General features: G+C 40.7%; 1 protein-coding gene across 2 annotated transcripts in view; it reads right to left on the reverse strand.

Annotated features, from left to right (window-relative positions):
• Positions 1-23,676, reverse strand: part of STRN (striatin) — a 117,769-nt gene that overhangs the window by 77,839 nt on the left and 16,254 nt on the right. For both annotated transcript variants that reach the window (XM_030557103.1, XM_030557104.1), the window contains exons 2-3: positions 12,997-13,100; positions 2,360-2,433 (exon numbers count right to left, since the gene is read on the reverse strand). In XM_030557103.1, coding sequence (XP_030412963.1) covers positions 2,360-2,433; positions 12,997-13,100 — 178 coding nt within the window. The remainder of the gene's footprint in view (positions 1-2,359; positions 2,434-12,996; positions 13,101-23,676) is intronic.

A 23,676-nucleotide genomic window follows, 5' to 3' on the forward strand; every position in this document is an offset into this window, starting at 1 on the left:
AAAATGAAGAAAATCATTATAAAAAAAACATATTGGTTCCCACTGCATTTGACACAATATCAATCCTTAAAGTTTACCCAACCAATGTCTAAGATTTGGTCATGGAGACATCTCTCAGTCAGGCCTCCTTACAGATAACTTAAAAGTTCAGCCATATTTCAATGATGTGTGTGGGGAAGCTGTTTTTGTTTAGACAATAGGCAGTTTTCTTCCAGCCATGGTTATTTTAATAGTTGTTCAATATATTTTCATCAAATTTTTACCTGAAAATAATCTTTTATTTAAAACCACAACTAAGTTTTTCCTTTAACCCAGATAAAACTATTATGGCATAAACAAACGTGCTGCTGCCCTGTCAGCTCAGTCTTAAAAATAAACACATATAAAAGTGCCATATGAATGTTAAGTACTATTATGACTTTAAATCTACAAGCTTGCTCAGGAATAGCAATGAGAAATAATCAGTCATTTAGATATTGATTTTCTGAAGACAGCTGAACACATCTGGATCCATCATACAATTATCAAAACCTGCTCTAGATAAAGCCAAGAGACTTTTATGCATCAAGACTGAAGTAAATTCACGCTAACTCCTCTTCGGATAGGAAACCTAGAGGTTGCCTATATTAAGGTTGAAGTAAAGACATCTCAGAGAGATCTCTGCTTCCCTCCCAAAAATTGAAGACAGATCCATTATTCTTCAGGAAGGAGACTGAAAGAACTTGGACTGCTTGCCAAATGGCACAGAAGAGCTCTTTAAGAATGTCACCAAAATACAGATTAGAGCTGAATCCCTTGATTAGGAGAATTATAACCAGAATTATTAGAAACTTTAAGGTACCACAGAGGGGACATGCAGGATGTATCACTGGAAATAAGCCTCAATATTTTTTCTGACTTGGTCTAAGAGAAGCATGTAGATGTGCGTGGATCTATGTGCAGTAAAGCAAGTACAACTCGCATGGACTAGAAATAACAGAAACATCTCCATCCTGAAAGCATATGAAAAACCAGCTTTAGATCCCATATGGTGCAAGAACCTCCATTCTTTTAAGCAGCTACATGTAGAATGTAACAGAATTGAGTATTCTTCCAGTCTGGGTACAAGAGCTGAATGGCACTATTCTGTAAGAGATGAAAAATAAGATGCCTCAGTTTGTGCTTCATTGTATTTTCCGCAGTTTGGAAGGGAAAGTGTTGTCAAGAATTTGACAGGTAAGTGTTTTTAGACCATCTTCAGCACTCAGTAAAATAGGGATTTGCCGGACTCAGTTAACCAGGAAAGTCTCCTTCCAGTGAATGGCAGGGGTGATGTGTGCAGAAATGACTTTCATGTAAGTTTTTTTTATTGGCTATATGGGAGAATAAAGCTGTGGAATAATTTCTGCTTATTCCTTCTTCCTCTCAAGGACTTGTTGCATAATCTGGATCCTGGGAGAAAAAGTCCACTTGGTAATGTTTATTTTACTGATCAGAACAAAAGGAATTCCAATTCCTCCTCTTTTGTGGCTCATAGTCACTCCATTTCTTTATGAGGAGTAGATGATTCATCTTCTCGAGGGATAACCCAAGAAAGCTATCCATAAATACAGGGAAAAATTGTTCTGTTCCAAACTTGAATTCACCATTTGTTATATATTTATTTTCCAGTTGTCATTGAAATTTTATAAAATTCTATAGTATGTACCTTCAACTTTAGTTTACCTCTAATACGTTTGTTTAAACTTTTCTGGACTCCAACCAAGATCATGAATCAGGAAATGATGTACACCTCTACCCTGATATAACATGACCTGATATAACATGAATTCAAATATAACATGGTAAAGCAGTGATCCAGGGGCATGGGGTGGGGGTTGCGCACTCCAGCAGATCGAAGAAAGTTTGATATAACGCAGTTTCACCTATAATGTGGTAAGATTTTTTGGATCCAAAGGACAGCGTTATATTGGGGTAGAGGTGCACTAAGCATTTTGAATTCATTGCTGTTGCATTACACTGCTATTGTTAATTCACAACAATTCTTCTATTCCTCCAATACAAGATTCTCCAGATATGTTTTCCCCACCTTTCTGTGACTCCAGAACTTTCTTGAATTTTGATCTGAAGAGGGGAGAATAGATATATTCTGCAGCATCCAGTTTTTTACTTCAACTCATTTGATGGCCTAATTACAGATACTTAAGAAACAAACTGTACCTATAATATCAGTGTAACAAACTGCACTGGCTAACATTTGTCTTTTGCAACATTAAGCAATCTTTACTATCTTCTTTGTGTCCACTAAGTTGTTCAACAAACTGTAGCTAAAATTCCAGGAGAACTTTATACCATATTTCCCTCACTCTTAAATTCTTACCCGAATCATAGTTTGGAGGCTTCATATCTCCCTGATTCAATTCTGTTCCGTATTTTAATTTGTGGTATTTAGCTCTGAAAAAGAAAAGGCAAAAGGAACTCTATTAACTCATTTAAAGGATGCTTGTAGATGCACAGATACCATAGGTCCGTTTTAGAAAGATATTTTTCCATTCTGCCTGCTCCAAACCTCCCCCCCCCCAAAATAACTTCCGTCCAATTTATTTCAGCAGAACTAAAAGCAGGGGTGAAAGTAAGGCCACTTACTGGTATAGGCCGGGGGGCGGGCAGGCAGGCTCTGGCCCCTGGAAGGGGCAGGGCTGGGGGGGGGGTGAGTATCCCCCAACCAGCCCTTTCAGGTTGCCTGGCTTGTGCTGCCCAGGGCTCCCATATTGATTTGAAGGGCCCAGGTCTCTGGATGCCGCTGCTCTGGAGCTCTGGGCCCTTTTAGATCGCCAGCCCCTAGGGCAACTGCTCCCTTCATCCCCTGCCCGTCGGAGGCTGCGGGGGGCCGAGGGGGCAATGGAGCAGTGACATTAAAGTGCTGCAGGGCCCTTTGCCGTGGCAGTGCTTTAACATTGCTGCACCCCTCACCAACCGGGGGTTGGAGGGTGGGCGCACAAAGGAACGTTAAAGCACTGAAGTGGCAAAGAACCATCATTAAAGCATTGCCACAGCAGGGGCTGCTCCAGACTAATGAGAACACCTGACTCCAATTAACCTGCTAAGAGTCAGGTGAGGCTGTTAAGCACCTGACTCTAATTAAGGCCCCTCTTTTGCTATAAATGGACTCACTCTAGTCAGGCCAAAGGGAGCCAGAGGAGAGGAAGTGTGCGCGAGGAACTGGGAGCAAGAAGCTGTGAGTGAGTAGTCATACTGCTGGAAGACTGAGGAGTACAAGCATTATCAGACATCAGGAGGAAGGTCTGGTGGTGAGAACAAAGAAGGTGTTGGGAGGAGGCCGTGGGGAAGTAGCTCAGGGAGTTGTAGCTGTCGCACAACTGTACCAGGAGGCACTCTAGACAGCTGCAGTCCACAGGGCCCTGGGCTGGAACCCGGAGTAGAGGGCAGGCCCGGGTTCCCCCCAAACCTCCCAACTCCTGATCAAACACAGGAGAAACTGACCTGGACTGTGGCTTCTACCATAGGGGAAGGTCTCTGGGCTATTTCCCAACCTACAGGGTGAATCTGTGAGGCAAGCAAATCTGCCAATAAGCGCAGGACCCACCAAGGTAGAGGAGAAACTTTGTCACAATGGCACAATTCAGATCTCATTATTCTGAGTCCTGTACTTCAAAAACACCAGACCATGTTTCGTCACATAGAGGCAAATTACTACACTTCAGATGATGCAAACATCAACTAGCAAATCCACTCACCTACTCACATTATGCTAAAATCAGATGGTGACTGATAAGGCAGAGCAGTGTCTCAGGAGGGAAGCTCCATGAGAGGCAAAGGAGGGGTTCCCTTTTCCCTTACCATGCACACACTCGTAGCAAGTATCACAATTCTTCTAAAAAGTGAGTCGTCCAGTGTTGACCCAGGTTCCTCTGACCCAAGTTTACAAGATAACACGTGTTCCTGCTTAACATCCTTAATTTAAAATGGGCTAGTATTTTCCTGGCAGTTGAATATTCTTGTTCCTTACTTCCTTTCATTACCTCCCTCCTCTTATTATTTATTTTTAAATGTAATAGCGCAGATTTATAAAACTAATAGAATTCAACAATGTTCATGAAAAGAAGTAATTACTGATATTGAGAGATTCTTCCACAGAATATAAGATTACAGTCAATACATGGATCACTGAAGTCAAACATTGTTTTACAATGACAAAAGAGATCAGAGGTCTATTTAAAATACTAAGCCTTATGTTCCAGACAAAATTTGTCCAATCTTTAGGCTGCACTTCTTGGCAAGTCAAAGATATATATTTTTGTCTACTTTATACTGGTTAAAGGAGTGAACAGACAAGAAGTTTTAAGTTTTTTTACAATAATCCCCATTGAGAGAGAAACTGTAAGAGAATTCCATTTGATGTGCTATTAGGCAAGCAATTTACAAAAGTCTAATAAACTGATCTAAATGAAGTTAATTAGGGCTGCTAATTAATTGCAGTTAACTGACGCAATTAACAAAAAAATTAATCGCGAGTAATCGCAATTTTAATCGCACTGCTAAACCATAGAATACCAGGTGAAATTTGTTAAATATTTTGGATGTTCTTCTACATTTTCAAATGTATTGATTTCAATTACAACACAGAATACAAAGTGTACACTGCTCAATTTATATTATTTTTTATTATAAATATTTGCCCTGTAAAAATGATAAAAGAAACAGTATTTTTTCAGTTCACCTCAGACAAGTATTGTAGTGCAATCTCTTTATCATGAAAATGCAACTTGCAAATGTAGATTTTTATTTTTATATTTTTTTTGGTTACATAATTGCACTTGGCACAGTTATGAAGCACTTGGAGGAGAGGAAGGTGATCAAGAACAGTCAACATGGATTCACCAAGGGCAAATTGTGCCTGACCAACCTGATTGCCTTCTATGATGAGAACTGGCTCTGTGTATATGGGGAAAGTGGTGGATGTGATATATCTTGACTTTAGCAAAGATTTGATACGGTCTCCCACAGTATTCTTGCCAGCAAGAAAAAAAAGTAGTATTAACTGAATGAATGGACTATAAGGTGGAGAGAAATCTGGCTAGACTGTTGGGCTCAACAGGTAGTGATCAATGGCTCAATGTCTAGCTGGCAGCCGGTATCAAGCGGAGTGCCCCAGGGGTTGGTCTTGGGGCTGGTTTTGTTCAAAATCTTTACTAATGATCTGGATGATGAGATGAATTGCACCTTCAGCAAGTTTGCAGATGACACTAAGCTGGGGGGAGGGTAGATATACTGGAGGGTAGGGATAGTGTCCAGAGTGACCTAGACAAACTGGAGGATTGGACCAAAAGAAATCTGATGAAGTTCAATACTTAGGAAGGAAGAATCTTATGCACCACTACAGGCTGGGGACCAACTGGCTAAGCAGCAGTTCTGCAGAAAAGGACCTGGGGATTACAGTGGACAAGAAGCTGGATATGAGTTAGCAGTGTATCCTTGTTGTCAACAAGACCAACGGCATATTGGGCTGTATTAGTAGGAGCACTGCGAGCAGATCGAGGGAAGTAATTATTCCCCTCTATTCAGTACTGGTGAGGCCATACCTGGAGTATTGTGTCCAGTTTTGGTCCCCACAGTACAGAAGGAATGTGGACAAACTGGAGAGAGTCCAGCAGAGAGCAACAGAAATTATTATGGGGCTAGGGCACATGATTTAAGAAGAGGAGGCTGAAGGAACTGGAATTATTTAGTCTGCAGAAGAGAGGAGTGAGGGGGGATTTGATAGCAGCCTTCAACTACCCAAAGGGGCATCCAAAGAGGATGGAGCTAGGCTTTTCTCAGTGGTGACGGATGACAGAAGCAGCAGCAGTGGTCTCAAGTTGCAGTGGGGGAGGTCTAGGTTGGATATTAGGAAACACTATTTCACTAGGAGGGTGGTGAAGCACTGGAATGGGTTACCTAGGGTGGTGGTGCAATATCCATGCTTAGAGGTTTTTAAGGCCTGGCTTGACAAAGCCCTGGCTGGGATGATTTAGTTGGGAATTGGTCCCGCTTTGAGCAGGGGATTGGACTAGATGATCTCCTGAGGTCTCTTCCAACCCTAATAGTCTATGATCTTATGCACTCGGAAACACAACAATGTACAACTTTAGAGCCTACAAGTCCACTCAGTCCTACTTTTTGTTCAGCCAATCGCTAAGACAAACACGTTCGTTTACATTTACAGAAGATAATGTTGCCCACTTCTTATATACAATGTCACCAGAAAGTGAGAACAGGCGTTCACATGGCACTTTTGTAGCCAGCATTGCAAGGTATTTATGTGCTAGATATGCTAAATATTCGTATGCCCTTTCATGCTTCAGCTGCCATTCCAGAGGACATGATTCCATGCTGATGATGCTCGTTAAAAAAATAATGTGTTAATTAAATTTGTGACTGAACTTCTTGGGGGAGAATTATATATCTTCGGCCCTGTTTTACCGGCATTCTGCCATGTATTTCATGTTATAATAGTCTCGTACGATGACTCAGCACATGTTCATTTTAAGAACACTTTCGTTGCAGATTTGACAAAACGCAAAGAAGGTACCAATGTGAGATTTTTAAAGATAGCTACAGCACTCGACCCAAGGTTTAAGAATCTGAAGTGCCTTCCAAAATCTGAGAGGGATAAGGTGTGGAGCATGCTTTCAGAAATCTTAAAAGGAGTAACACTCTGATACAGAAACTACAGAACCCGAACTACCAAAAAAAAAATTTAAAAAAACCAAAACAACCTTCTTTCAGACAATGAAAACGAACATTCATCAGTCTGCGCTGCTTTGGATTGTTATCGAGCAGAACGTGTCATCAGCCTGGATGCATGTCCTCTGGAATGGTAGATGAAGCATGAAGGGACATATGACTCTTTGGTGCATCTGGCATGTAAATATCTTGCAACGCCAGCTGCAACAGTGCCATGCGAATGCCTGTTCTCACTTTCACATCTTCATTTATAAATGGACCTACTAACTTAGGCAGGTTTTTCCTCCCACCTCAATATACTTTTGAAAGCCCTTCTGATTCCTTTCACATCAAGGTAATTAATTCATTTTCTTCATGGCTCTCACTTTTTATCTTGTGTGTTAAACTCCTTCTATCTAGTTTTGTTTCCTCTCCCCTTCTTCAATCCCAGCGGAGTTTCTTTTCAATCCCAGAAGTTTGAGTAGATACTTACTGATCCACCACAACCAGTTGGTTTTCTTTGCATTTTCCATTTTCAGAGGGACTATAGTTTGTTGCACTTTAGTCTTTTACTTTTCCCAACACTCCTTCTACACCAATGGATTTTAATACTTTCTCTCATTATACGTTCACTAAATTCCCTCAAATTGTAGTCCAACTCTGACTAGCTCCAACTGAACTACATTTTTAACACTAAAACTGGCTGCTCCAGAATAGAGGCCAGCTATATTAACATATATGGAGAATTGTACATTGCAGCTAACTATACTTGTGTTTGTGCAGCAGATAAATGGAGAAATTTAGTTTCCCATATGATCATTATGACAATATGGAATACCCAAAAAGAATACCCTAAAGTTTGGAGGATAAGAAATTAAACTTAAAGATATACATTATCCTCACATGAAAACTATGGTTTAGATGAGATGTAAGTCATTGAACTATTAACTTCTACATTAATTTCTGAAACGAATAATTTGTAGGAACAACAGTATGCAGAGACTGAAAAGTAAAATGATATGAAAATAATTGGCTTGAACAGACATCATGTTACCAAAGTGTTACAGGGTCAGGCCAGATGGATACAGGAGAGTGTTAGAAGGCAGATATTAGTCCCAGATTAATTAAGTAGATCCCTTTTCCCTGGGTAAGGTAACAGGCAGTTCCAGAAGAAGCAGGAACCAACTAAGGCAGGCAGGCTAATTAGGACGCCTGGAGCCAATTAAGAAGAAACTGCTAGAATCAATTAGGACAGGTTGGCTAATCAGGGCACCTGAGTTAAAAAGGACGTCACTTCAGTTTGTAGTGTGCATGCAAGGAGCTGGAAGCAAGAGGCACTAGGAGCTGAGAGTGAGAAGACATATTGCTGGAAGACTGAGGAGTACAAGCATTATCAGACACCAGGAAAAAGGTCCTGTGGTGAGGATAAAGAAGGTGTTTGGAGGAGGCCATGGGGAAGTAGCCCAGGGAGTTGTTGCTGTCGCGCAGCTGTATCAGGAGGCACTCTAGACAGCTGCAATCCACAGGGCCCTGGGCTGGAACCTGGAATAGAGGGTGGGCCTGGATTCCCCCCAAACCTCCCAACTCCTAATCAGATACATGAGTAATTGACCTTGACTGTGGCTTCTATGAGAGGGGAAGGTCTCTGGGCTCTTTCCTGACCCACATGGTGAATCTCTGAGGCGATCAAATCCACCAATAAACACAGGACCCACCAGGGTAGAGGAGGAACTTTGTCACAGAAGTTATTTTCCAACTGCAACCAGCTTTGAAAGTCATTTGGAAGGAAGATATTTTTAGACTGCAAAACTTTGTTACTAAATAGATCTGCTTAGTTACTAAGATAAGGAGGATCACTACAACTGCTTTTGATTTCTCACTTCATTAGCTTATTCATTGCTCTGCTTCATTCTTTTCCTCTTCATGAACCGCTGTGCAAGTAATCTATATTTGCTATTCAATATGGCTGCCCCAACATCTCAATAATTGAGAACAAGAAACTTAGTTTAATTTTAAAGTTTTAAACTCTCTCAATTTAAATGCCCTAGGATCAAAGACTTTCATTGCTCACAGACCAATTCATAGAAAGAAACCAGTTTGATTTCTAATCAAGAAATGCGGCTATTTCTTGGAAATATTTCAGTGTGCAGACCTGAAGCATCCAATCCAGCTGTGCTGAGAGTGTCTGCCAAACATCCATAGAAGCACTAAGAGGAGCCGCCAGACCAATATACGTAAACAAGACAGACTGCCAGGAACAGCATTGGGAGATATCCTGGTCAGGGGAGAAGGCGCCAGTCTTACTCTGACCAGACACACCATTTTAAAAAATAACAAAAGTATTTCTAGAAAAGTGGCCTAAGAATTCTGTTTGGTTAAAATACTCTGGAAAAGCAAATGAGTAACAGATGGATTATTAGTTGTTGGACATATGCTTAAAACAGATTAGCATGTTTTTAGTTAGCTCCTGAAAATCCAGGGATAATAATTTAAACAAGTAACTGGTAACTGAGCAACATTACTACCAAAAAAGTAATAAAATAACGAAGTGTGAACAAAAGTCTTACACTGCAATCTTCTGGATGGTAGCAAAATTACAGCAGAATTGCTTTGAACCAGCAAATGTATGAAAGAGTTCAAATTAATTATTGATTATCCCTCTTCTTTTTAAATGACTTTTGCATATAACGTATTAAAGAATCCTTGACAGAAATCATTATGTATTAAAGTTGACCAAATCTCTTTGCTAGGGAATAGAACCAAAAACACCTTGCTCCATAGTGGAAAATTTTTACACTATAAGTAATGAGTCTTGCATGATTTTATAGTGCTTAATTACAGAACAGTGACATAGATCAGAAATCAAGTTAATCATTTTCAGCGACTGAAAAAATATGCTGAATACTCAGTATACAGAGGCTGGAGAGGCAGCATATTGTTGAGAAACCAGTGCCATTCCCACTTGTCATGACATGCTGCCAATGGGCCATAGTATGGATCAGCATTTTACACACTGGCTCATGACTAATAGGTATGGTTATTTGCTTGATAAAGATTTGGTAAATTTGGAGGGCACGGCAGGAGCCATGTAATCTTCCCTTTATCTCTTAATTACCTGATTTTTTTTCTCCTCCTCTCCCGAGTCTTGCTTTCCCCTGCCCTCATCACAATTGACCAAGAGAAAAGTTCTGCTCCTCTCCTGCAGATTGTCCTTTTTGTGACTCCCAGATGCTCAGTGGGAACAATCAACATAAGCTCTTCACTGAATGTTGGCTAACCCAGGTTGTGAACTGTTTTAGGAAAATACTGTTGTGACACACAGCAGGGCTTCTTGTGCTCAGTATGCTGCCCTGCCTCTAAGTACCAAACAAAATTTCTGCTTAGAGACCTTCCCAGAACAAATAGGAGATTGTTTCTTGAAAGTGAAGATTGCTGTTTTATATCACAGATTGCTATAAATAGCTGTCAGCCTAACCCATTCAGAAACATTGAATTTGCTTTAAAAATGGTTAAAAACAGAGGAAGAAAGGAACTGTCATGCCAGATCAGATTAGTTGACCATCTAGTTTGATATCCTGACTGACGATGTCTAATATCACACACTTCTGAGAAAGGTGCAAGACTAATTATTAATGGATAAACATGAAACTGTGCCCATAGAGGGAAAGTGGTGGTTTTTCCCTAAGCTATTTAGTGGTCATTTTATGCCCTAAAGCATAAGGAATGAAATGCCCCTAGTACATTTCTAAAAGCAGTGAAGAGTCCTGTGGCACCTTACAGACTAACAGACGTATTGGAGCATGAGCTTTTGTGGGTGAATACTCACTTCGTCGGATGCATGTAGTGGAAATTTCCAGGGGCAGGTGTGTATATGTGTTTATATGCCAGCCAGTAGCAGGCTAGAGATAACGAGGTTAGTTCAATCAGGGAGGATGAGGCCCTCTTCTAGCAGTTGAGGTGTGAAAACCAAGGAGGAGAAACTGGTTTTGTAGGTGGCAAGCCATTCAGTCTTTGTTTAATCCTGAGCTGATGGTGTCAAATTTGCAGATGAACTGAAGCTCAGCAGTTTCTCTTTGAAGTCTGGTCCTGAAGTTTTTGTGCTGCAGAATGGCTACCTTTAGATCTGCTATTGTGTGGCCACGGAGGCTGAAGTGTTCTCCTACAGGTTTTTGCATATTGCCATTCCTAATATCTGATTTGGGTCCATTTATCCTTTTCCGTAGGGACTGTTTGGCCAATGTACATAGCAGAGGGGCATTGTTGGTATATGATGGCGTATATTACATTGGTGGACGTGCAGCTGAATGAACTGGCGATGGTGTGGCTGATCTGGTTAGGTCCTGTGATGGTGTCGCTGGTGTAGATATGTGGGCAGAGTTAGCATCAAGGTTTGTTGCATGGATTGGTTCCTGAGTTAGAGTTACTATGGTGCCGTGTGCAGTTACTGGTGAGAATATGCTTCAGGTTGGCAGGTTGTCTGTGGGCGAGGACTGCCATGCCACCCAAGGCCTGTGAAAGTGAGGGATCATTGTCTGGATGGGTTGTAGATCCCTGATGATGCGTTGGCCAGTTTTTAGCTGGGGACTGTATGTGATGGCCAGTGCAGTCCTGTTGGTTTCTTTCTTGGGTGTGTCTTGCAGTAGGAGGCTTCTGGGTACAAGTCTGGCTTTGTTGATCTGTTTCCTTATTTCCTCGTGCGGGTATTGTAGTTTTGAGAATGCTTGGTGAAGATTTTGTAGGTGTTGGTCGCTGTCTGAGGGGTTGGAGCAGATGCGGTTGTACCTCAGTGCTTGGCTGTAGACAATGGATTGTGTGGTGTGCCCGGGATGGAAGCTGGAGGCATGAAGGTAGGCATAGCGGTCGGTAGGTTTTCGGCATAGGGTGGGGTTAATGTGACCATCACTTATTTGCACGGTGGTGTCTAGGAAGTGGACCTCCTGTGTAGACTGGTCCAGAGGTTGATGGTAGGGTGGAAGCTGTTGAAATCATGGTGGAATTTTTCCAGAGTCTCCTTCCCGTGGGTCTAAGGCTATGTTTACACTAGCACTTTTGTCAGTAAAACTTGTCACTCAGGAGTTTGAAAAAAAACAAACATCCCTGACCGACAGAAGCACTGGTGTGGACAGTGCTATGTCGGCAGGAGATGCTCTCCTACCGACATAGCTACTGCTGCTTGTTGGAGGTGATTTAATTATGTTGACATTGGCATAGAATGTCTACATGGGATATCTTACAATGGCGCAGCTGCATCTGTACCACTTTAAGGTCTCTAATGTAGACATAGCCCTAGAGAGACAAAATGGGTGAGGTAATCTCTTTTATCAGACCAACCTCTGCTGGTGAGAGAGATAAGCTTTTGAGCTCACACAAGATTTCTTCAAATCTGGGAAATGTACTCAGTATCAAAGCTAAATTCAAGGATCAGATTGTTTAGCACAAATAGTTAACACATCTCAAGGGACCATTTAAGGTGAAGTGGTCAGTTAACACTTCTCCTTTTCCCCTTTGACTGGAGAGGGGAAAAAAAGCTGGAAGGAGCGATTTACTGGGTTATAGGTTGTTATAAATCCAGTATCTTTATTAAGTCCATGATTTTTAGTGTCTAGCAAGTTATGAATTTAAACTCCCAGGCTTGTCTTTTAAAGGTGTTCTGCAGATTTTCTTTAAGGATGAGGACTTCTGTCAGACCTCTGTGAAGAGTGTTCACCCACAGGTGATTTGGTGTTTTTGTCCATTATCATTTTTTTTATGTGAATTCATTTGAGAGCATAGCGATTGTCTGGTTTCAACCACATAGTTGTTATTGAGGCATTTAGTGCACTGGGTGCGATACACCACATGTTGCGATAGACATGTGTAGAACACTAAAATTTTGATAACTCTTTCAAGATCCATAAATACAGATATTTATGTGGATAACAAGAATTTTTATTTAGTTTATTAACAAACAAGAGCTTTGGAAGAGAAAAAAAAATTTCATGATATAAAACAATGTCTTCTGTGAGTTAGAAAGAAACTTGCCCTGAGAGATGTTATACTGTAATTGACTAATGCAGGGTTTTTTAAAACCTTTTTCTGAAGCATCTGAATAGTGGACACTATTGATGACAGGATTCTGGATGAGATAGACTGATTCAGTCTAACAATTCTTACGTTCATAATTACCAATTCAAGATTCAGATCTACAAAAAAATATTTTTCCTCTGAGTCAAATGAGATCAAATATTAAAAGACAAATATTAGTAAGAGATTTTTTAAACAAAATTCTCTAGTATCTTAAAGGTGATGTACCTTTCCTGTTTAAGAGCATATTCCAGCATTTTGATTCTCCGCACTAGATCCTTCTTCAGATTTTCTTGTCCTTTCCTTTCCCCTTGAAGAAAGGCAATCTGGGCCTGGAAAAGACAAAACTCTACTTAGAAAAGTTTTAAAAAAGGCAAGTTGTTCCCCTAATATATTTGCATGACAGATATATTAAGGGTGCCATCCACTCCCAACCCCTTCTGAATCATTTCACAACTGACTCCATTTAACATGTTTAAATGAAGTTTGGCTACTGAAAACTATTATTTTGACCATATCAACTCTCTTTGAATTCCTCCACTGGCTCCCCCTTCTCTATTGCCTCAAACATAAGCAGCTCGTCTTCACTTTCAAGACCCTTCACAGTCAGTCCCCAGCATATCTGTAATCTTTAATTCACAAGCAAGCTACCAGTGCTCATCTCCAATTAGCCCATGATGCCAGCCTTCACTGCCCATGTTACATTTTCAAAACAAGAATCTTTGGGCATTCTTTTATGCTGCCCCATGCACTTCAGCTGAAGTATTCTCTGTAAAAATCCACAAAATCATCATCTTATCCATCTTCAAATCCCTCCTCAAAATATCTCCTTTGTTAAGTTTCTTTTGTAGGCATCACGATATTAGGTTGCTACTATTCAGAGACCAGTGACTATCATGCTAACAAACATTACCTCAATCTGCCATTTCTTGTCTTATACTAAGACTGTAAGCTCCTTGGGCCAGGAGCAGTCTTTCTGATCTGTGTTTGTACTGTAAATTATTATTATTAAGTCTGTTATAAAACTACCCATAGTTTGCACTGACAAACCCTTTAAACCATGACCTCATTAAAGACTCCAAAATAATAAACGGGAGTTAAAGAAATATAGTAATATTTAATTGCCTCACATAGCAATTAAATTTGGTCTAAGGGCTAAACATTCAAGCAAATATAAAAAACAGATAAGAAGCATCCAAAAAAACTTAGGCAGAAAGACACAAACAACATGTAAGAGAAAAATGTCTTAAGCTGAATAATAACTGAAGTAGCATGTAAATAGGTTAAACATTTCGTAGATATCTATATTGCAGGTCAAGGGATTTCTTTAAAGTTCATGAAAGGAAAAGGAAAACTTAAAGGCTGAGCCTTTATTTAAATGTTGGGAAAAATAGACTATGAAGTTTATTCAGAAACATTGTTTATAAGAAATGTCAGTTGAACTAATAAAAAAGGTTTCTGGAGGGAGGTGAGAGATTTAAAGACACAAATGGCAGTTAGGTGCCTAATTCTCATTGTCTCCGAATGGAAATTAGCACTTAACTACTTTAAAAAATCTCCTTTATATATAAAATTGTAATAGAGGATGTTCATGACCAATCATGCAAAAAGGCCAACTGGTGCCCAAAAGAGTTCTCTTGGGTACAAACCAGGTCCCTGAGCTCTTTCTAAACCAACTCATGGAACTTCTCTTACTGAGAAGAATGAACAGGCCTGTAACTAGAGCTGATCCGGAGAAAAGAAGGGTGTGCTGTCTGCCAGGGGCTAAGATACGGGATGTGGCCCTGAGGCCGAAAAGGATCCTAATGGGAGCGGGAAAGAATCTGTTGATTGTCATTCATATGGGAACAAATGATACAGCTAGATTCTCACTGGAACGTATCAAGGGAGACTATGCCAGGCTGGGGAAGATGCTTAAGGAAATCGAGGCTCAGGTGATCTTCAGTGGGATTCTGCCTGTTTCTAGAGAAGGGCAACAAAGGTGTGACAAGATTATGGCGATCAAGAGATGGCTCAGGCAGTGGTGCTATAAGGAGGGCTTTGGGATGTATGGCCACTGCGAAGCATTCATATTCTCTCTAGATGGACTTCACCTGAGTAAGGAGGGAAATAGACTTCTAGGATGGAGGCTGGCACAACTGATTAAGAGAGCTTAAAACTAGGAATTTGGGGGAGATGGTTGGGAGATGCCCAAGTAATCTCCATGCCGGAATTTAACATTGAGAGGGAAGAAAACAAAGTAAGAAAGGATACAGCCGTGAGTAGGAGAATGGACGTAAAGAGGAAGGGTAGTGTAGATACCAGTCCAATAGGTGATACTGGTGGTAGAATGTCTATGCCTAATCGGGTAAAGAATATCAGTGAAGCCTAATGGCAAAAATTAAGATATTTGTACACTAATGCAAGGAGCCCAGGTAACAAAATGGAGGAACTAGAGCCACTTGTGCAGGAAGTGAAACCAGATATTATAGGAATAACAGAAACATGATGGAATAGTAGTCATGACTGGAGTACAGGTATTGAAGGCTATGCGATGTTTAGGAAAGAAAAAGGTGGTGGAGTAGCATTGTATATCAGTGATGAGGTAGACTAAAGAAATAAGGAGGGATTAAATGGATAAGACAGAGTCTGTCTGGGCAAAAATCACATTGGGAAAGAAAGTTACTAGAGCCTCCCCTGAGATAGTGCTTGGGGTGTGCTACAGACCGTCGGGATCCGATTCAGATATGGATAGAGACTGCCTTAATGTTTTTAATGAAATAAACACTATTAGAAATTGTGTGATCACGGGAGACTAACTTCACAGATATAGACTGGAGGACAAGTGCTAGTAATAATAATAGGGCTCAGATTTTCCTGGATGTGATAGCTGATGGATTCCTTCACCAAGAAGCTGAAGAACCAACAAGAGGAGATACCATTTTAGATTTGGTTTTGGTGAGTACTGAGGACCTCATAGAAGAAATGGTTGTAGGGGACAACCTTGGTTCGAGCGATAATGAGCTAATTCAGTTCAAACTAGATGGAAGGCTAAAACAAAAATAGATCTGAGACTAAGGTTTTTTATTTCAAAATGGCTAACTTTAAAGAATTAAGGAAATTAGTTAAGGAAGTGGATTGGACTGAAGAACTTGTGGATCTAAAGGTGGAGGAGGCTTGGAATTACTTCAAGTCAAAGTTGCAGAAACTATCAGAAGCCTGCATCCCAAGAAAGGGGAAAAATTCATAGGCAGGAGTTGTAGACCAAGCTAAATGAGCAAGCATCTCAGAGAGGTGATTAAGAAAAAGCAGAAAGCCTACAAGGAGTGGAAGATGGGAGGGATTAGCAAGGAAAGTTACCTTGTTGAGGTCAGAACATGTAGAGATAAAGTGAGAAAGGCCAAAAACCATGCAGAGTTGGACCTTGCAAAGGGAATTAAAACCAATAATAAAAGGTTCTATAGCCATATAAATAAGAAGTGGGACCGCTAAACACTGAGGATGGAGTGGAGGTTAAAGATAACCTAGGCATGGTCCAATATCTAAACAAATACTTTGCCTCAGTCTTTAATGAAGCTAATGAGGAGTTTAGGGATAATTGTAGGATGACAAATGAGAATGAGGATATGGAAGCAGATATTACCACATCCGAGGTAGAAGCCAAACTCAAATAGCTTAATGGGACTAAATCGAGGGGCCCAGATAATCTTTATCCAAGAATAATCAAGGAAATGGCACACGAAATTGCAAGCCCATTAGCAAGAATTGTTAATAAATCAGTAAACTCAGGAGTTGTACCGTATGACTGGAGAATTGCTAACATAGTTCCTATTTTTAAGAAAGGAAAAAAAAGTGATTTGAGTAACTATAGGCCTGTTAGTTTGACATCTGTAGTATGCAAGATTTTGGAAAAAATTTCAAAGGAGAAAGTAGTTAAGGACATTGAGGTCAATGGTAATTGGGACAAAATACAACATGGTTTTACAAAAAGGTAGGTCATGCCAAACCAACCTGATCTCCTTCTTTGAGAAGGAAACAGATTTTTTAGACAAAGGAAATGCAGTGGATCTAACTTACCTCAATTTCAGTAAGACATTTGATACAGTTCCACATGGGGAATTATTAGTTAAAATGGAAAAGATGGAGATCAATATGAAAATTGAAGGTGGATATGGAACTGGTTAAAGGGGAGACTACAACTGGTCATACTGAAAAGTGAACTGTCAGGCTGGAAGAAGGTTACCAGTGGAGTTCCTCAGGGAACAGTTTTGGGACCAATCTTTTTATTGATCTTGGCACAAAAAGTGAGAATATGCTAATAAAGTTTGTAGATCACACAAAGCTGGGAGGTATTGCTAACACAGAAAAGGACCAGGATATCATACAGGAAGATCTAGATGACCCTTGTAAACTAGAGTAATAGTAATAGGATGAAATTCAATAGTGAACAGTGCAAAGTCATGCATTTAGGGATTAAGAACAAGAATTACTGTTATAAGCTGGGGATGCATCAGTTGGAAGTAACAGAGGAGGAGAAGGACCTCGGAGTATTGGTTGATCACAGGATGACTATGAGCCACCAATGTAATATGGCTGTTAAAAAAGTTAATGCGGTCTTGGGATGCATCAGGCGAGGTATCTCCAGTAAAGACAAGGAGGTGTTAGTACTGTTATACAAGGCACTGGTGAGACCTCATCTGGAATATTGTGTGCAGTTCTGGTCTCCCATGTTTAAGAAGGATGAATTCAAACTGGAACAGGTACAGAGAAAGAATACTAGGATGATCCAAGAAATGGAAAACCTGTCTTATGAAAGGAGACTCCAAGAACTTGGCTTGTTTAGCCTAACCAAAAGAAGGCTGAGGGGTGATATGATTGCTCTCTACAAATATATGGGAGGAATAAATACCAGGGAAGGAGAGGAATTATTTAAGCTTAGTACCAATGTGGACACAAGAACAAACGGATATAAACTGGACACTAGGAAGTTTAGACTTGAAATTAGACAAGTTTCTAATCATCAGAGGAGTGAAGTTCTGCAACAGCTTTCCAAAGGGAGTAGTGGGGGCAAAAGACATATCTGGCTTCAAGACTAAGCTTGATAAGTTTCTGGAGGGGATTGTATGATGGGATAGTCTAATTTTGGCAATTAATTGATCTTTGATTATTAGCAGGTAAATATGCCCAATGGTCTGTAAAGGGATGTTAGGTGGGTTGGGATCTGAGTTACTACAGAGAATTCTTTCCTGGGTGCTGGCTGGTGAATCTTACCCACATGCTCAGGGTTTAGCTGATCGCCATATTTGCGGTCGGGAAGGAATTTTCCTCCAGGGAAGATTGGCAGAGGCCCTGGAGGTTTTTCGCCTTCCTCTGCAGCGTGGGGCATGGGTCACTTGCTGAAGGATTCTCTGCACCTTGAGGTCTTTAAACCATGATTTGAGGACTTCAATAACTCAGACATAGGTTAGGGGTTTGTTACAGGAGTAGGTGGGTGAGATTCTGTGGCCTGCATTGTGCAGGAAGTCAGACTAGATGATCATAATGGTCCCTTCTGAACTTAAACTCTAAGTCTAACTTAGATGTTTGAAGCCAAGCATATTTACAGGCATCCACTCCACGGTACTAGCCCTGACCACAGTTTAACCCATATCCTAGGCTGCCCATACCCAATGTCAGGCCATATTTATATCCTCGTGAATAAGCTGCTGAAGCTCCTGCCATATTTTTTCAGGGAGGAGAATCAAGCAAGATGGCAGGCTAATACTCTGTAATATGAAGGGTTTTGCCTATAGATCGGTAAACTCTTCCTCCAAATTAATCCCATCATGATTATGACACAAAGGCCAATTTGTGGTGCTCTACTCTGGCAGCAGTTGATCAGGCCTGACATACTGACTACGCCTCACACACTATTGTCATAATCGGTATCTCAAAGGCGACATGTAAGATATTATTGGAAAACTAGTAACTCACTGATCATTAATATTCCTGTATGATATATGCACAGGATGTATACAATAAGTTATGAATATGTGCTAGAATCATCCTTACAATGTGTTTGGCAAGCAACGTATAAGCACAGTCTGTATTAAACAAAAGAATATGGGCTTACCTCAATTTATATATAAGCAACAGAGTCATCAAACAAGGCACGAGATTGCAGAAACAGAAAATTTGCATTTTAGCAAACACCAGTGGAGGAAGAAAGAGCATGGAGCTTCCATTACCACCAGACTCTATGTTGCCTTCCTCAAAGCTTAAATAAGCTTTACTTACAGGGGTAAACCTGAGAAAAATCCATTTCAAAGCTTTACTGGTCACTAAAGACAGGGCGGCTGAACCTCAAGGCATCAAGTAACTGAATCAACATTTTTTATAATATAGTAATATTGTATACGAAGTGTATAGAGAGGTCTTTTTTAAAAGCTAATGACACACTGGTGATTAATGTATATATGAGGAAATTATATACATTTAATGATATTATGCTTTAAAGCCTATGACCAAACAGAGAGAAACAGTTTCCCTCCCAGGCAGGAGGAAACATCACTGCTATCTACCTGTCTCCAAAGAAATTAAACAACGTGTGACAAAAAAAACAACAGAAGCCCAATTTACATAGACATCAGAAGGGGGATGGGAAGATGACAGGAAGGGAAGAACAGCATGAGGTTATCCTATCTGATGAAGGAAGGTCAATAAACTTTGAGAGAGATGCTTTTCAAAGGTTAATGGGACTATAAAGGGAGAAGAAGGTTTGTTATTTTCTGTTTGCTTATTTTGGGAAAGGGAAATAGTGGCTGCAGAAAGCATTGAGGTAAAATGAAGGTACTGCCTTTTGATGTTTTCTATATCAGGAGAGACAGCTGGTTCTTTGTTCTAAGTGTGGACTACATGACTGGCCAATTGAGGGCAAAAGAGTGAAAACGGCTCGAGTGCTTCTTAGGCCCACAGAAGAATGTGGCTGATCCTGATGAGGAATGCCCACATTCAAAGATGTGGAATGTAGGAAAGTATTGTTTCTCATTTCATTGTGTCCCCTGAAATTTTGGTGTTGGGGGAGAGGAGGGAAGCATGTATATTGGAGGAAAGTTTTGAAGAACAGACTCTGCAGATGGTTTCTATCCATATGTCTTGAGAAGTACTGGCCCAAGTTAGTAAAATTACTACTATATTGTAGCTTTTTCTTGTTTCCAGGCTTCTGAATAGCTCCTGGATTTGTCAAACAAGGAGTAAAAGGGGTGCTTGCGGGAACAAGAGCTCAAGTCTCCAGTCTGTTTAAATATTTGACTGAAAACACTACTTGTTCTGCAACAGCTTGAGCTTGATCAAGTCATGGGACTCTTAAATCACTGTGTCCAGTGCTTCTGCAAGAAGTGTAAGGCTGCCAAAGAGAGACTGAACTAGATAAGATCAAGAAATGACGTCTGCCACTCAGACTTTGTGGTGGTAAACACAAAACAGAGATGAAGAATGGGATGTAGCAACAGAGGTCAGGAGAATGATACAAAGGTTGATAGGCTTTTGACCAGCTTTCAGTTTTTTCAAGCCCTTGGGTTTAGATCTTTGCAGCTTACCCCAGGTCTAAGCCCTGAAAAGACAGACCCTGAAAATCACCAGGCAGGCCAAGGCTGCAAACTTAAGTCTTATTTCCGTGCATTGAAGCTTATCAGGATTCTTCAGAGTGACTGCCCATTCACTTGATCGGTAACAGTCAAGCCCACTTTAGGGACCACGAAAAATTTATGGCCTCTCTTTCTTAAGACTAATAGTTTCTGGCATAATTTGTTCATGCCCCTCCACCTACTTCTTACAACATCCTTCCATGCAGAATATACAATATTTCTGTGCAATTCCCAAACTGGAAATGTTAGTATCTCATTTGGTCATTTTCATAGGGTACACTGGAGGAACACGGTAAGATCTCCAATTCTTTATTATTGTTATTTCCAAGGCTTTAGTGACCCTAATTTTTTGTATTCAATTGATAAATATATACTAGACAATTACAATGAAGTCACCTTACTGTACAGTGAAAAACTATTGCAAGATATGTATCTAAGCTTACAGAAAAAAGCTATGTGATACTATACTTGAGAAATTTAAAGCATAAGTAAAATTAAATTTAAAAAACACTAATGCATATGCAGAAGAGACAACATTGAGGTTACACATCAAGTCTTATCACTGGTATTTCCTGACTTGAATACTTAAACATGCAACTATAATGTTTTCTTAACAGTATCTGTACGCAATATTACTTAATATTTATTTAACAATGACAGCTACCTGCACCTTCATCCAGTCAGGAGAAAACAATAGGAAATAAAAATATCACGAGGTGCAAGTCAAGAACATTTATTGCTGTATATTTCTACAACTTCAAATGGAAATATGCCATATTTAATCAAAGTCTCTATGCTAAGAAATTTATATTTCCCTTCTGATCAAAATAAATGGCCAATATCCAAGTGAAATATGTAAACAAACATGCTTCAAGGAGTAATGCCGAATGTAGGTGATCAATGAGATAAGATGGTAAAAGGCAATTAGAAGACTGAAAGATTCACAGAATGTCTGGAAGCAATATGAAATATTCTGTAACATCTACCCCACTACCAAAAATTTAAACGTTTCACTGCTAGTATCAAAGACACCTTATTTAACGTGCATACCATACTGATGAGGGTCTGTGCCTCCCTACAAAATTCATTTCTACTTTCAGCCACAATATACACTCACAAATCCTGTAACTCTATGGTGCTGGTGGCTCTTCATATCCAACTGCTAAACTGCAGGAAAAGGAATCTAAAAAAGTACTTATTTAATATTACTTTTCTGAAGTTGCCACAGGGATATGACTGCAAATGGGAGGGGAGATGATCTGCAGCATTGCAAGTTGAAGGGGAAGTGGTTCACAAGACAATATCTGAGGTACATAATATGGAAGAGTTTGAGAAAACCCAGATTAGGTTGCTTTGTTTTCTCTCTCACACTCACAAATGCACAATCAGATTTTTCTTTAAATTTCCTCTGCAACCAGATTTTTTTTGATGATTATTTGGAAGCAACAATGTATTTCCCAATATGACAGTTTTAATGTGTATCAAATTTTGAATCTAAATTATTTTACTGTACTGTAAATTAAGGAAAGAATACCTTTGTTGTGAACATGCTATGTCATAACGTTAGCATTGTACCCTGGCCACTCCCAAGAAAGCATGTCAAAATCTCAAGGGATTCACACACACGCCCCATAAACAGGTTTTTGCAGTAACTGACCTTCTAGCCAAGGAGGGCTGTGTCAAGCAAACTTCTAGGCTAGTCATCACCAATTCTGAAGTGGCCTGAAGGGTTGATGCAGAGACATGTAATGCTTCTTTCACTATGAGTGGAGAACTCTCTTACCATAGCACTCTGAGTTCCTGCTGGCTCAGCAATGAAGACTCAAGGTGGAGTCAAGGTGTGTCTACACTAAAGTGACTATACCAGGATAGCTACACCATCATAGACCCGTATCATAAACGTAGTATAAACTGACAGAAGAGGTTTTTCTGTTTGTGTAGGAACACCACCTACCCGAAGTATGTTAGCTACATTGACGGAAACACAGTTACATCAATATAGCTGCTTCCACGCTGGGAGTTGTATCACCATTGTTACGTGGGTCAGGGTGTGGACATACCCTTAGAGAGGGAATGAGAGAGACAGAAACACCTAAAAAGCAGTCTAAACTTAGGCTAAATACCCTTTCAACAAACAAACAGAACCCCTGCAAGAGTAAAAATAATGCAGGCAGAAGTCCAGCAGCAGAATGGGGGCTATGCAGTTTATTGCACTGAATGCAGCATGTATGATTACCTGCCTTGTGGGCAGGTGCAAGCAAATCATGGCCCTCAGATACCGAGTACAGGCTTTAAGATCAGAGTGGCTGAACTGGGGGAACTAAGGGAGACAGACAGGTACACAGATGAGACTTTCCAGGCCACAAGAGTATGATCCCATCCCCCGCACTTCCGTGCTGTTCAGGAGGATGAAAATCTCAGGGAACAAGAACATTTTACCTTTATTTTAATGGAGGGAAAAACTGTCATGCTTAATTATTATTTGTTTTACCATAGTTCCTAGGATATCCAGTCCAGACCAGGATTTAATTGCACTAGGCACGGAACAAGCAGAACAAAAAGATAGCTGCTGACCCAGAAAACTTACAATCTAAGTATAAGCAGAGCCGGCGCTTCCATTTAGGCGGCCTAGGCAATCGCCTAGGGTGCCAGGATTATTGGTGGGCGGCATTTTGCCGGAGGGGGCAGCAGGCGGCTCCGGTGGAGCTGCTGCAGTCGTGCCTGCGGAGGGTCTACTGGTCCACGGCTTTGGTGGCGCTGCTGCAGTCGTGCCTGCGGAGGGTCTACTGGTCCACGGCTCCGGTGGAGCTGGCGCAGTCGTGCCTGCAGATGGTCGGCTGCTCCCACGGCTCCGGTGGAGCTGCCGCAGGCTCCACTGCGGCAGCTCCACCAGAGCCGCGGACCAGTGGACCCTCCGCAGGCACCACTGCGGCAGCTACACCGGAGCCGCAGGACCAGGGCACGGGGCGGCAAAATTGCCATGTGCCTAGGGCATTAAAACCCCTAGCGCCAGTCCTGAGTATAAGACAGATACACACGGACGGAGAGTACAAGGAAAGAGTATTAATCAGCACGACAAGTGGTGGTCTCAGCACATCAGCAATCTAACCTTTGTCAAGTTTTTTGTATGCTATTGTAAAATGGTCCAATATGCTTTAAAGTTCACACTACATTGAAACTGACTGGAGTGGCCAGGGATAAGGTCACACTTTTGGTACTATTTTGCTACAAAAAAATATTTTTTACAAAGTTGTATTAGGAGGGCAACAGCACATCATCTTGCATTTTATGGCTACATAAAGAT

The sequence above is a fragment of the Gopherus evgoodei genome, chromosome 3, assembly GCF_007399415.2.
Source record: "Gopherus evgoodei ecotype Sinaloan lineage chromosome 3, rGopEvg1_v1.p, whole genome shotgun sequence".
Classification (NCBI taxonomy): Eukaryota; Metazoa; Chordata; order Testudines; family Testudinidae; genus Gopherus; species Gopherus evgoodei.